Source organism: Pomacea canaliculata, linkage group LG3 (assembly GCF_003073045.1).
Source record: "Pomacea canaliculata isolate SZHN2017 linkage group LG3, ASM307304v1, whole genome shotgun sequence".
NCBI lineage: Eukaryota > Metazoa > Mollusca > Gastropoda > Architaenioglossa > Ampullariidae > Pomacea > Pomacea canaliculata.
The window spans coordinates 39,150,195-39,163,963 of NC_037592.1; the positions used below are offsets into that span (position 1 = coordinate 39,150,195).

The window sequence follows — 13,769 nt, forward strand, 5'->3', positions numbered from 1 at the left end:
TCAACAGGACGTAACACCGCTTGTGTAGCAGAACTCAGTCGGGGGGTAGGGTGGTGGGAGCAAGTGTCTGTGTGTGTGTGTGGTCACGAAAGTCACGGATGGACGGAGAAAGGACTCGGTGATCCGTGTTCACGAGACATACTGACTGACCTCGCCTGGCGTCACAACGTGGATCACTGGACTGGATCCTCAGTTGTTGTTGTGGAAGTAACGGTTGGGGGGAACGGGGGCAGGCAGAACTTTTTGTCATCAAAGCAGAACATGACTTCGATGTCTGCACACAGACCCACCGATAATTGCAGAGCTTTTAGTCAGCCTCCTACCTTGAATCCATCCTCCGTGTGTTTGTTTGTTCGCTTGCTTGTGCGTGAACTTCAGTTGGGAAGGGGGCGGGGTGGAACTGTACCCGCTTTTCGCCGTGTACTTACGACACAGCCTTCGATCTCACAACTCTGTCCTGTTGTATCAGACTTTGATTTTTCACTCGGCAAGCATTTCCACACTCAACATCACAACATCCCTCCTTCTCTCTCTCCCCTCTCCCTCACTCCACAAAATGACACCAAAATGTCTGCCGTATGCGTGTTGTTTGTCCTGACATAGTATTTTGTCGTGTTAGCGCTTGTTTTCCCTCTCTCTCTCTCACACACACACAGACACACAGCACGCGCGTGGCGAGGCTGCGCGCCCCAGTGCGTGCGTGCGTGGGCTGGTGGCAACTGGCTGTGACGTCACGCGCGGGCCAGCCAGTGGCAAGCGTGAGTGGTGGGTGTACTCCAGGTCGGCCGCAATATTTCAACACAATGTTGCCGACAGGCCGAGCAGATGATCGAGTATCTTGAGCAGTGGAGACCTGGGCCCCCGACTGTCGCACGGACACCACACGACACTCGCCGGAGACCTCGTCTGTTGTTGTTTATCCTTCGCACCTTCACCTCCAGTTAGACCTCCCACAGGTCTCGCTCTCTCCCTCCTTCGTCTTTCTTTGGATTATTTACCACTTGTAAGTGTTGTGTGTTGCCAACAAACTTGGAAGCTTCTTACTTGCCCGAGGCGAACATACTGGACCCGAGGTTGAGAGACTGAAACGTCAGTCGTCGTCCACGAGCATCTCTCTAAACTCGTTCTTCGTCTCCTCATCCTCCCATGTGTGTGCACTAGTCGAAGATTTCTGGAAGAACTCGCTGGAAACAAGTTCTGTTATAAATGCTGCGGTTGGCACCGACACCTTTCATGTCAGAGAGGATAGTGAACGATTACATGTTGTGTAACTGGGTCTGTGCTCTGCCCTACCCGCCCCCTCAACAAGGACTCGTTTGGGTAAGTTGACAGTTTAACGGTGTTTGTCATCTTCATTTACACTTGTAAACCCTTCACAAGGTTTTGTCTCGCCTCTTGTTTATCAGTGACACATTTTATGCGTCTTCACAAATAAATTGAGAGAGAGAAATATATTGTTTTTAATTGTGATTTTTTTCGGAATACTTGTCGAGGTGAGGATAGACATGTAGATGTGGTAGAGAACTGAAGTGACGTACACTGTCTGGTGTGATGTGACTTGGTAACCCATAATAACATGGGGTTAGTTCCTGTTCTCGAGGAAAGTACTGGCGATGGTTGTACACTAAGACAGGATCCCGCTGTGACATCAGTACATCCTTGTATTGTCGCTTGAGGTGGCGGTGATGGTGTGGGGACGTCGTCCTAGCCAGTGGTAGTCGTTGCTGTTGTTTCGTGTTTCGATGAACATCTCAGGTGTAGTCGGTGGGTGGACATCTGTGTCATGTGTAGTGTAGTCGGTTATCGATCATCGCTCGATGTGTCGTGTGTGATGCGGTGCATCATCAGTGTCGAGGATGTCGCATGTGATTAGGAGAGACGTCAGTCAATTATTTCCTTCTTCTGTCCCGCGTGTGACTGGGTTTTCGCTGATTATCTTTGCGGCTTTGAGACTTTCTGGAAAATCAAAATATTCCGTAAAATAATTCCAGTTCCTGGGTGTGTAGATGGCGCCGCCAACGTTAAACATCGTTGTGTAATTATTTATGGCAGTTCATTAGTGAAGAGCTTGATAATTGTGGCCCCACAGTCCAGCCCCCGACCCCACCAACACCTTTTCAATAAAAGCCACAAAGTTGTTGACATTTGATTACAAATGATTTGACACCAAATATACTTGTATTCTTACAATTATTTAATCCAGCTTCCCATCAGAGACTGGGTCCTGGAGGGTCGAAGGTGAAATGTCGCTCGTTAACACTCGTACCATTGTAGACAGACCCTGGCATCACATTGACCTTTGTGTACAGGTAGATCCAGGCCTAGCAGAAGACTCCATGCCAGTGCAAGCTCAGCACCATTACGGTCGTCACAACCACCACCACCACCACAGCATCGCCGTCAGCGCGGGGCCGAGCGACGGAGAGAGCGCTGGCACCGACACTCCCCGCTCCTGTCGCCGCAGTCGACCTCTGACCCCCTGGACTCGTCGTTCGGCTCGTCTGGCCTGCCGTCTGCCGTGCGCCCCTTCGTCACCCCGTCCATGGTGGAGAAAGACGCTGGTGTAGGTGCGGCCGCCTTGAACCGCAGCCTCCAGCGTGTGCAGCAACAGCAGCAGCATGCCAGCTCCGAGGCCTCGCGCCTCAACCTCATCAAGCTGAGCCAGATCCGCTCGGCCTTCAGCAACCATCACCATCACAACTCGCACAACCACCACAAGCAGGCCATGGGGCACCGGAAGCGGATGAAGGTGGAGGCTGTGGACAAGGACCTGGACGCCTGTCGCAGCAACGGCGTCGACCTGCTGGGGGAGGCGGGCGCCGCAGTCAAAGACAACAACAACTGCAGCGACACGGCGGATGCCAACGTCAAGGGCGGTATTCGACAGGTGAAGGAGGAACCTATGGACACGTACTCCCCCGGCCACTCACCTGGCGAACCTACCAAGGTGAGTGACTCAATACCTGGGCTAGTGAACGTCACGCATGAGCGCTCGTTTGTGTATGTGTTTGTTTGTGTGTTTTAATGAATAATAAATTTTACTACTAAAAATAAAAAAAAAAAAGAACCTGAGGAAACTGTTTGGAAGGCGGAGACATTAGCAAAGTACAGGTAGAAAAACAAGAAGGGTGCAGGTCATAAGGCTATCTCAGACGATCAACAACAGGATCTACATTTCAATCGGAGAGAATCGTTTATTGGGGGTGGTGTGTGTGTGTGGGGTGGAGAGGTTACTGGGATGGGCTGTAGTGCAGCATTGGTAACGGAACAGTCCGAGTTCAAAAAGATTTATAGACCGAACTTTGAACTCTCTTATCTGTCACAAACCTGAAGCAACAGCAGTCTCAAACAGGAAGACAATAGATAAAGATGGTAGTCGTCCTTCTGTAACTCTAAACTGGGGCTGGGAAGTCCCCAGAAAGCATTTCCTGTAACAGGGGAAGAGTTTTACAGGGTCTGTGGAGGAAAAGAAACAAACCCACAGCCGAGCATCACACACCTTGAAGTAGCAATTAACGACATTGAACTGTTTACACATCTAGGAACTCTGTACAGGTGAGGGAGAGTTTGTACCTGTCCCCTGCCCCAGGTAGTTGGAAATGGATGGTAGTTGGGTTTGACGGACTGGAGGACAGGTTGTGTTGTCAGGTAGAACTCGGGGACACGGCGACAGGTTGACTGTGATGTCAGTGGAGTCTACTCAGCTGCAGGAAACACGACCTCCAGTCGGCATCAGGTTAAAAATAAGTGAAAAAACCGATTGTCTTGTGGCTCTGACGTCAGAAGGGGCATTAGGGAAAGGTCAGGACTGTCGGGGTGGTTGTCGTGGTTGGGGGTGGGGACCTCAGCCCCATTATTACTGAAAGCATTTAGACAGCTGGAGGACTATACCTGGCCTCCAGTCTCTCCTCTTGTCCCTACACACGCGCGGTGGAAATCGAGCTTACCTGTGTGATCGCTGCAGGTGTGAAATGCGTGTGTTGCGTGTACATCAAGGGGCCGACAGGCTGCAGCAGACGGCAGCTGTGTCACGCCGTACGCCTCCGACGGAAAAACGAGTGCGCTATTTTTAGCTCCCTCCTCCTCGGTTCCCCCCATCTCCTCCTCCCTCCCCTTTCCTGCCTGTGGGCGTGAAGTTGGCCCCCCGCTTTCTGCTGGATCATGGAAGGGGAGGTGTTGTGGGGGGGGGGTGGGGAGCGAGGGGAAATGAGTGTTAATAATATTATGATTCTGTGCCACTCCCCGGGCTGCCTCTGGGGCTTACTTCCTATTTCTTCCCTTCACTTTCCAAAGTGATTGTTCGAATATCGGTCAGGTGAACGACTCGTCTTCCCTTGAACTGCCGCACCGACTGTAGGTGCTGATGTGGCCGTTAATTATCCGTGGGTGGAGAAGCGTGGAGGAGGAGAGTAGAAAGACGAGAGGAATTGTCGCGCCATATGACTCCGTGAACTTTGACCCGCCAGTCACTGGAGAATTGCGCCGAAGATCAGTTCCTCAGGAGGACTGAGGGCGAGGTGGGGTAGAGGAAGTGGGTGGCTACTGGTGTCTCTTCGATGAGGCTGCCTCCTCAGTCTGGCTCTCACCTGGTCAGGTGGTGACGATCGTCACTAGAGGAATGCGATGAGTTGAGAGAGAGCTTGTGTTCGCTCTGCCGGTGCAGGTGACATAGTTCTGGTCCATTCCTTACTGTAAGATTACACCTGTAAGAGCTGATTTCTCTAGTTTCCACCCCCCCTACAGGTAGCTTGGCTGTTCCCACAGGTGGGCTGCCATCTTCTAGATTCACTGTCGAGTGACGCGTTCTTCTTTCTGGCCTGCCGAGGGCTCGGTACCTCGAAGACGAACAAGAGGTTAGAGTGCATCCTGTCGTCCGCAGAATTATCTCAAGTGCGTCTTCCTTGTGATTTCTGAACATAACTGAAGACACAGGGAAGGTTAGAGTGAGTTGCTGGCTGTGTTGAAGATTTCCAGGGAGATTTCCAGAAGATTTCTTCATTCACTGTATCCTGTACGCATGTTGCTTGTGTGTCCGGGACAGTTCCTGCTTTGGGGGGCTGGCTCAAAAAGAAACAAAACAAACAACTATTAAGATTTTTAAAAAAATCGTCATGTGCATGAAGGTTACCGGAACTGCATACTTAGAATTTTTTAGAGAGAAACTCAAAACTTGTTTGGGCGGTGGTTGTAATGATCCCCCTTTGATAATAAGATTTGTTAAAAAAGAATTCTTCGAGCGTTTGCCATCGCTGACCCTGCGAGCAGCTGTAACTGTCTTGGGCACGAAACATCATGCAGTATGTGTGGGTATAATTAACACACGTCATCATGGCGAGGCCATATTTTGTTTACTTGTTTAGAGGTCGCTGAGTCCAAATCACGCAGAAAGCACCGTTGAGGATTGGCTAACCCCGAGGGCAGCTTGTGAGTAGATCACTGGGTCAAACAGTAGGTTAGTGGTGGAGGTGCGGTGGTTGGAGTAGGGGGAATGTGACCCTTCCCTCCCTCCTCCCTTCGCAAGTTCCTGCAGCTGTGCGTGCGTGTGTGTTTGCATGTTTGTACGTGTTTGTCGCTGGGAATACACTTCCTTGTCGGTGCGTGGGGCGGGGTGAGGGGCCTGCACGCTGGCTGGCTGGGGTCGGTGGTGCATCAGCTAGGGAGCTGGGGCCATTTGCACAGACAGGGTTTGGCTGGCCGCGAGAAGAGCGTGCACAAACAGGAGCGCCGTCTGTACGTGGTGGTATTGCAATTACACCGAGTCGCCCCCTACACCGAGTCGCCCTACGGCCCTTGCTCGCTGCACCCTACCCCCTTCCTCCGCCCCCCTCCACCACCACCACTCCCCCTCCACGCACTGCCCCGGTTGCGGATGCTGACGGGAAACAAATGGAGGGAGTGGCTGCAGCTAACGCGGGCATCGGATGCTGGGAGAGTGAAGCAGGAGGAAGATGTGATAGTGCATCCGTGTTTGTGCAAAGGGAGTGAAGAGAGAGAGAGCGATCTCATACAACCGTCAGGGTAATTTAGTCGAGGGTTTTTTTTTTTTTCGTTAATATTTGTTTGTTTTGTTTTGGTCGTTTGGGAAATTCTGTACACTTGGTTCTGAGATCAAGTTCCTGTTTTTACCCCGTGAGAGCGATCAGCCTGCCTCGTGTATCTCCCCCACCTCACCTCACCTACCCTCACCACCGACTGTGCATTTTCTCCCGAGGTCAGCTTGCAAGATGGCGTGTGATGGGGGTGGGGATGGGAGGAAGGGGAAGTTTCGTACCCAGATTGCTCCAGGATTTCCTGTCGGAATTTGGTGGCTGCAGGTGACTGGGGCTCAAATACCACCCCGGTGATAGGCGCAGATTAGATGCAGAGGGGAGATTACTCGCATTAACATTTGGCGAGGCCGGCCAGCCAGCCGCCCGGGTTATCGTGGGAGTGCGGCGGTGTTTACGTCACAGGCTGACGACAGGTACAGTGCAGGCGGTTATTATGACAGCACAGCGTCCTGCACAAACATGCCGGCCACCAGATGCACGGTCCTGTCGGTAAGAACAACGGTCCCCCTGCTCTCCCCCTCCAACCCTCCTGTAAGTTAACGAAGAAAACTTTGGAAGGATCACGAGGGTGGTTTGGCCTGAAATTGGGTCAGGGTATGTAGAGGTGTCAGTGATGTAAGTGGAGGATGTGACGTGTGGTAAAGCCATTGGGGGGGGGGGTGAGAGGGGTGAGGTTTGTCCTCTGGTGACCGACTGATTAGCTGTGTGTGGGTTCGTCCACTCATCCACTTCTCTTCTCACACCTTCAGAACACTCAAGCCATGGGAATCAGTTGCACAAGAAAAAAAAAAAACTGGTCCCACCCCCTCCACCTCCCTTGCTCAGATAAGAGAGAGAAGGGAGGGTGTGTGTTGGCGATGGAGATTCTGGCAGCTGCCTCTGTCGTCCTCCATTAGCCGCGCTTCCTTACTTTGCAACTCGCCTTGCCAAGGTTGGAGCATGAAAAGGACCTCGACTGTACGGCGACAGGTGGGCAAGTGTGATTACTCGCCACACCTGTTTGATTTTGTGACCCCCTTCTCTTGCATCTCGTTCCCATTCTCCTTCCCCATTTCCTCTCCTCTCTCTATCCACTCTTATCTTCCTCCCCGTCGATGTACGGAGGGCGGGGTTGGAGTGGGTGGGGCACCTTTTATTCCTCTTCGTTCCTCACTTTGATCTTCCGTCCACGAGTTCTTGTAATATTGACATCTTGTCCTGGAGAGCGCTGCTCGCCTCACAGATGCTAACCATGAAATCCACACTTAGGTAGGGAGGAGATTAGGTTCAGGTACCCGAGAAGCGAAGGGTATATCTTTGTCGCTGCTGAATATTGTCAGGTGTTGGTTCTATTTATAGATTTCAAACAGGGTTGGCTCTGTCCCTCCGCTTTATTTCTGCACGTGCATGTGTGATACAGAGAGAGAGCTTTTAGAGACATGTCACATGATAGCAACAGCAGGTTGTAGGACTTCTCATCCTGATGACTGTCATAATCTTCTAGCCTCGTTTTGAGCTGTCTCTTGCGGTTTAAAATCGCTGTGGAGAAAACGGAAGTGTGTCGAGCTGTAAGACGAAGACATTGTCCGTGTTCATCCTCCAGTACAAAGTCTTTTCAACAAACACTGCTTGACTCGACATCACATGACAATCCGCGCTAACCCCTCGCCCCTCCATTCTTCCTTTTCGCGTAACTGCGCATGTGCTGCAGTCGGGCACGTGACGTGAACATCTCGCACGTGCAGTGAGTGCTTACCTGCGCCTGGGTTCGAGAACCTCTTGGAGTTGCTGGCAGCAGCCGCGTGAAAAAAAAAAAGTAGGTCGCCTTCGCCATGCGATTCTGGAGGCGAGGCAGAGGCGCACCCAACTTTGTTTTGACCTTCTCTCACCTGGCCATTCACCTGTAACTGTACACATGAACAGGTAAGCACGTCACACGTGTGTAGGTGTCGGCTGTGCATGAGTACAATAGTACTCACCTCAAGAGTTCTGGAAGTCGATTCAAGTGGTGTCTCCTCCTTAAGCCCGGAAGACGGGAAGTTGAGGGATTTGGTTCACCAAAGCGGATTGCCAGCACAGACACACTTGGGTCACGAGGTCAGAGGTCGCGCAGTGACACCGCAGCCCATGTGACAGTTCTCGTGCCCCTTGTCGCCAGCGGTGACGATGACTGGGCGTGGGCTGTGTGGTCGTGACGAGTGTTTTGGATGGGTAGCAGCCCCCGTGTCATCGGGGATAACAACAGATGATGAAGATGCTGGGTGAGGGCGATGCCAGGATGACAGACATCAGAAGTTGCTGTTTGTGGGGTGGATGGGTAGGGACACTTTGGGTGGGTAGGTGGGTGACTATCAGTTGAACATATTGTCACCCCGTGTATACATTTCGTTGTCAAAAATAAACCTTGCTTTCTTCGTAGACCGGGTGTCAAGTGTGGGTAGAAGACACCGTAGGCAGCTGTAAAGATTCTTCTGTAGGGATGACACAACTGACCAAAGTACAGGAACCGCGTTTTCTTGCAGGAGTTTTTTTTTTTTCATTTTGCTGTTTGTGTGTCGGCCCCCAGGCAAGAGATTTGTGTCTTTCTTTCTCTCCGATAACGTCCTTCTTGTCACAGATATCGCCACACCGATTAGAATGCGAATGTCTGACGATGCATACTAATGAGATGCACTCGCTCTTCTGTAACCTGCAATTCTTACACCGCTCCCCCTCTCCGTCTCTTCCTCTCTTCAGGGTGAGTGAGTGTGAGAGGGTGATAGAGAGAGAGAATGAGTTGTGAGAGAGTATGAGTAGCGATAGAGAGAGAGAATGGGTGGCGATAGAGAGAGAGAGAGAATGAGTGGTAATAGAGAGAGAGTTTGGATGGACGAGAAGATAAACACCTCGCGAGTTGCTGGTTCTTTGTTTGTCAGGGCTGCATGGTACAGATGTCGATTATTTCGATTCAGTCCGTTTGTGTAACCGTTTGGTTGAGATGGTGTCAGTCGACAGCCCAGCGCCGGCCACCGCGTCCTTAGAAACTCCTATTGATTAACCCTTTGTCTTCCAGCAGGTAGCCCAAGGATGCATGCGCGCGCACGTGTAGTCACGAGAGGAAGGAGGTGGTGCTCTCAAGACTTTGTGACTAATCAGTGTACATTTACTTACCTACGTGGCAAAGCATCTTCCGTGACCGCAGGGATAGCGGTAATAATAATACTGAAAAACCCAATAGTGGAAACAGCTGCGTTCATGTGAGGCGAGTAGAAAAAAAATAAGAAACTACCAACCTCTCGTTAAACTTTTTTTTAATGGCCCCTAGTGCCCGAGATTACATTGGCAGTCGTGGTGCAGTATGGATTTATGCCTTCAACGCCTTTGTTGTGGCCGTGGGTGCGAGTGAATTGTGAGGAGAGAGTTGCGGTAGAGGGTGGGGAGGAGAGAAAGTTTGTTAGCGGGGGCCGAGAGTTAGATGCACGCGCACCTAACGCGGGAGGGTCGACGTAGATGTCGATGTCGTCAGACATGGCGAAGTCACGGAGGTGAGAAGTTGTCGCCATATACCAACAGACAACTTGGTGGGCTTTACTGAACAATGTTATCGGAGCGGGGGAGGTATATGAACGAGGTTGGAGAGAGAGGGAGATGAAATAGGCTGCTGATGGATTTCAAATTTTCATCGGACGTTTTGGACTTTTTTTGTGCATAATAATGGTGGGATGGGGGTTGGGGGAGTTAATGAACGGAGGGTTTGGTGGTTTGGGGTGGGTGGAGGCTTGTAAGATTGACAGGCCAGCAAGGTGTGGCGCGAGGCTAAGACACAAGGAGACAGTAGATGACTCACACCTGTCGTCATGAGCGATGACGCGGGTCGCATCCCTCCTCGGCTTTTAGGGAAGAGCTGGCGAGAGAGGGGATGGGGGAGGCAGGGTGTGTGTGTACAGACAGTGACAGCAGCCCATCAACGTGCACATCGCCAGTAAGCTGCTGCTGCTGCTCTCGCGAGGGCAATTGGCTGGCCTCCTTTTCGTTTAACCGACTGACGGTTAGCCTGTATACCTCCGCGCTCTCTCTCTCTCGGCCGTTGAGGGGCTGGTCTGGTTCAGGTGTTTCATCCGTCCTCGCAGTGCACCTGGTTTCACTCACCTGAGCTCAGGTATAAACTCCAAGCAGACGACAACCTCGATGTGATGACGTGTCAAATGACGTCAGTTTTCCCGTCAATGACGTGGTAGGATGTGGAGCGCGAGGACTGATTCTCTTCTACACGACACGTTGGTTGTGAAAACAACAGAAATTCGTGAATTGTTTCCTGGAGGTGTGTTGCGCCTGACATGACAAGCGGTGACAGTTGTCACATCACCTCAGCGTAAAGCCATAAGATTTGCATGCTGACAAAGGGAGACTACCCTGCACCGTAGGGGAGGGAAGCCATGGTGAGGTCGTGCAGACGTTGCACTTTTGAGTTGTCATCCTAACCGCCACACTACACTTTCTAGACTAATGACGACTGTCAGTGCTCGATCACAGAATTCATTTCCCTGTCGAGTCAGGTTTGAGTCTGTTTGTAGGTCATCCACGACTTGAAATTTTAAATTGAAAACCGTTAACTTGAGTGACAAGATACTGAGTACAACAACAACAACTCTTCTGTCTTCTCAATCTTCCCCTTCCCCGACTGTAATATCTTATTCTCGATAAAGGGTGTTTGAGATCGAGTTGAGAACAGTTGTCGCACGGGATTCGAGTTTCGTTCTCGTGTAGAGTTTGCCAGTCAGACAAGTGATATGCTTGTTCGGCGATGAAAGGCGCATAAAAATATTGTTATTGCCGACTGTTGAGCCGTCTGAACCGGCAGCACATCGTCAAACATGTTTAGAAAATGTCGCCACTTTGGCTTACATTAAACAGAACTTAGTCTGTTTGATGATGTGCCTGTCCGGTCCAGACGGACATTTTTACATTTGTATGGACTTCAGTCGGGAGGTCATTAATTAAACAGGAAATGCCTATTTTTCTGTGCTAACAGGTAATTCAGACAGAGCCCGTCGACCTGTCCATGAACCGAAGAATAGCCGGAAGTGACGTGTTGCTTGCCCACGAGGGACTGGACCTGCGGGTCGGAAAGAAAGGTGAGAGCGAGAAAGCACGTTGTCATCCGGGTACACTTCGTACAACCTTCCATAAGCAGTGGGGAAACTTGCCAAGAGCCGCTACTTATTCTGGATTTTTTTTTTTTCATCGAATGACATACTGGGTTCTCTCCTCCCCATTCTTTTTTTTTTTTTCCTGTCTGCATGCCACGTGTCACATTGACGAGATGTTTTGTACTCTAAGCGTACAGCCAATCTTTTGACAGACGCGTGGTATTTAGCACCGATTCCGTTTCTCAAAGGCATGCAGATGTGTGCATCGTGGTGCCAGGAAGCTCAGAGTACACTTTAAAACAACAACTTTTTTAAAAAGTGGGTTACTGTGTAAAAATATTGTCAGCCGTTAAATTGTACACGTCGCATCAAAACAATGTCGCATGGCATGCGGGATGAGAGGAGAGAGTGAAGATATGAGCCAGGTGTTGTTAAGGGGAGAGTTGGAGGTTGATGTGATGCTGCTGATGGTGGTGGCGGTAGTTGTGGTTGACCACCTCCTGCTTTTCTGTCCACAGAGCCAGACGACAGTCCCGTCGCGACCCCAGAGACGGTCAGCAAGATCGGCTCCGCTGCCCTCCTCTCACTGCGCCGCATCAAAGAGGCGTCCGAGTAAGTAGAGCGAACTTTGACCTCCCTGCTGGTTAATTGGCTCTCCCGGGCAGTCGACAGTGATAGAGGAGTTTCATATGCGGTGACCCCTGGTCAGCGCGGTTGTCTCCTCTCTTGCCTGACGGAAAAGCTTCCGGTGACCTTTGGTGGCACAGAGGGCGAGATGGTGATGATGGGCAGGGACAGCGCCCTCTGGAGGGGAACAGAGGGGGTGTGGGCGGGGGTGGCGGTAAAAGTTGGCCACAGATGGCGGCGACATGCTGACGGTGAACGATTCTTGGTTCTGGAGCTTGACATCTCGCACGGGATGATGGGATGCGCGCATTTGCCCCCGACGCGCCCGGTGCGCTAAAGCGCCACCTACACATGTGCGCGGCTGCTCGCGACGGCCCATCCATCACCGCCTCTCCCAGACTCTTTTGCCAGGCGCCTGCATCCCCTCCCCCCCCCCCATCATGTCGGTGCACACGTCACTAGAGGTCACAGCAGGCGGAGTTCACCGATATCTGTTGCAGTGTCCATAGTGTAGGGACAGTTGGACGTAGAGAGACGAAATCATTTCTGGACAGGTAGAGGGGAAGCAGATCAAGGGTCAACTAAACTCTAAAGAAAAGACAGAAGGGGGTTGGGGAAACTGTGCATGGGCAGTGTAACGATTTGGTCATGAACTATGACTTTACAGGATGGGATGTGGTGTTCATCTACTACCAAGTCTTGAAATTGCAGCTTCACTCATGGTTTGAGCCTGTTGAAAGTCAAGGCTCACAATAATTCCTTCTTACCTAGACTTTGGACAGCCTTTTCCATAAACAGAGGCATTTATACTTCTTTTCCATCCATAAATATGCCCATTTGCAAATTGATCACGGGCCTTTATGGACCCCAGGGCATGTCAGTGAATGAAAAGATGTCAGCTGTCCTGTAAATCACTTGGGGCTAGACTGGATGAGGGTTTTTCTTTTGTTTTGTGAATAAAAGAGCATATGGAACCTTTTGAAATTTAAGACCATGGTTACAATAAGTAAAAAGTGGTGCAACCGCTTCCAGATGTATAATTTGTTAGGTGATGTAAATACTCCTCACCTTGTATTTTCTTTCTCTTATGTAGTCTAAGCTGGACAAAGCATGCCATGTTGTACAAACATGTTAATACCATTGAAAACTGCTCACGTCCCCAATGACAGGCTTGTAATGATCAGGTGTTGTTGTGCTGCAGGCAGTTCAGCCGATACCACGAGTGTTCAAGCCCACCAAAGAGCCACCCCCACAACCAAGCCCCCACACCACCTCAGCAGCAGCCACAGCACGATGTGTTCGCTGTGGCATCTCTACCTTCTAAGTGTGGTGACCCCTATGACAGTCAGAAGCAGCGACGAAGGGTACACAGGTGCGACTTTGAGGGCTGCAATAAAGTTTACACCAAGAGCTCCCATCTGAAGGCCCATCGGCGCACTCATACAGGTGAGGACCTGATACAAGTTGTGAATCAGTCTGTTGTTACTTATATTTTGATGGATGTGGTTCTGGGGTTCATGGGGACATAGTTATAAAGATAAACATTGGCTTTTCTGGATTTTGTTAAGCATTTTTTTTTTTTTACCATTTAATTCCTTTTTGATTTTCTTGCTATTAGTATGCAAGAGGGCTCAGCCTGCATGCATTTCAAATGTTATCAATTGGAAATACTGATCTGTATTTCTGTTGTCTTAAAATAGGAGAGAAGCCTTATGTCTGCAACTGGGATGGCTGCACATGGCGATTTGCGAGGTCAGATGAGCTGACCCGTCATTATCGTAAACACACTGGAGACAAGCCTTTCAAGTGCCAGGTGTGTGACCGTGCCTTTAGCCGGTCAGACCACCTGTCTCTGCACATGAAACGTCACTGAGGTGGGCTCCTGACAAAGCCTTTACTAATATTGATCATTATTTTTCAACTGTACCCCATCCATAAGCCAGACTTACTGTGCTGAAGAAAATTAGTGTTGAATTTCTACTAA

The 13,769-nt window shown here is 50.5% G+C and overlaps 1 protein-coding gene across 1 annotated transcript in view; it reads left to right on the top strand.

The window, feature by feature from the left end:
• LOC112560681 (zinc finger and SCAN domain-containing protein 31-like) overlaps window positions 1–13,769 on the top strand; it is a 47,095-nt gene that overhangs the window by 32,073 nt on the left and 1,253 nt on the right. The window contains exons 4-8 of the mRNA XM_025232696.1: window positions 2,310–2,947; window positions 11,041–11,143; window positions 11,677–11,770; window positions 12,987–13,231; window positions 13,486–13,659. Coding sequence (XP_025088481.1) covers window positions 2,310–2,947; window positions 11,041–11,143; window positions 11,677–11,770; window positions 12,987–13,231; window positions 13,486–13,658 — 1,253 coding nt within the window. The 3' untranslated portion in view covers window position 13,659. The remainder of the gene's footprint in view (window positions 1–2,309; window positions 2,948–11,040; window positions 11,144–11,676; window positions 11,771–12,986; window positions 13,232–13,485; window positions 13,660–13,769) is intronic.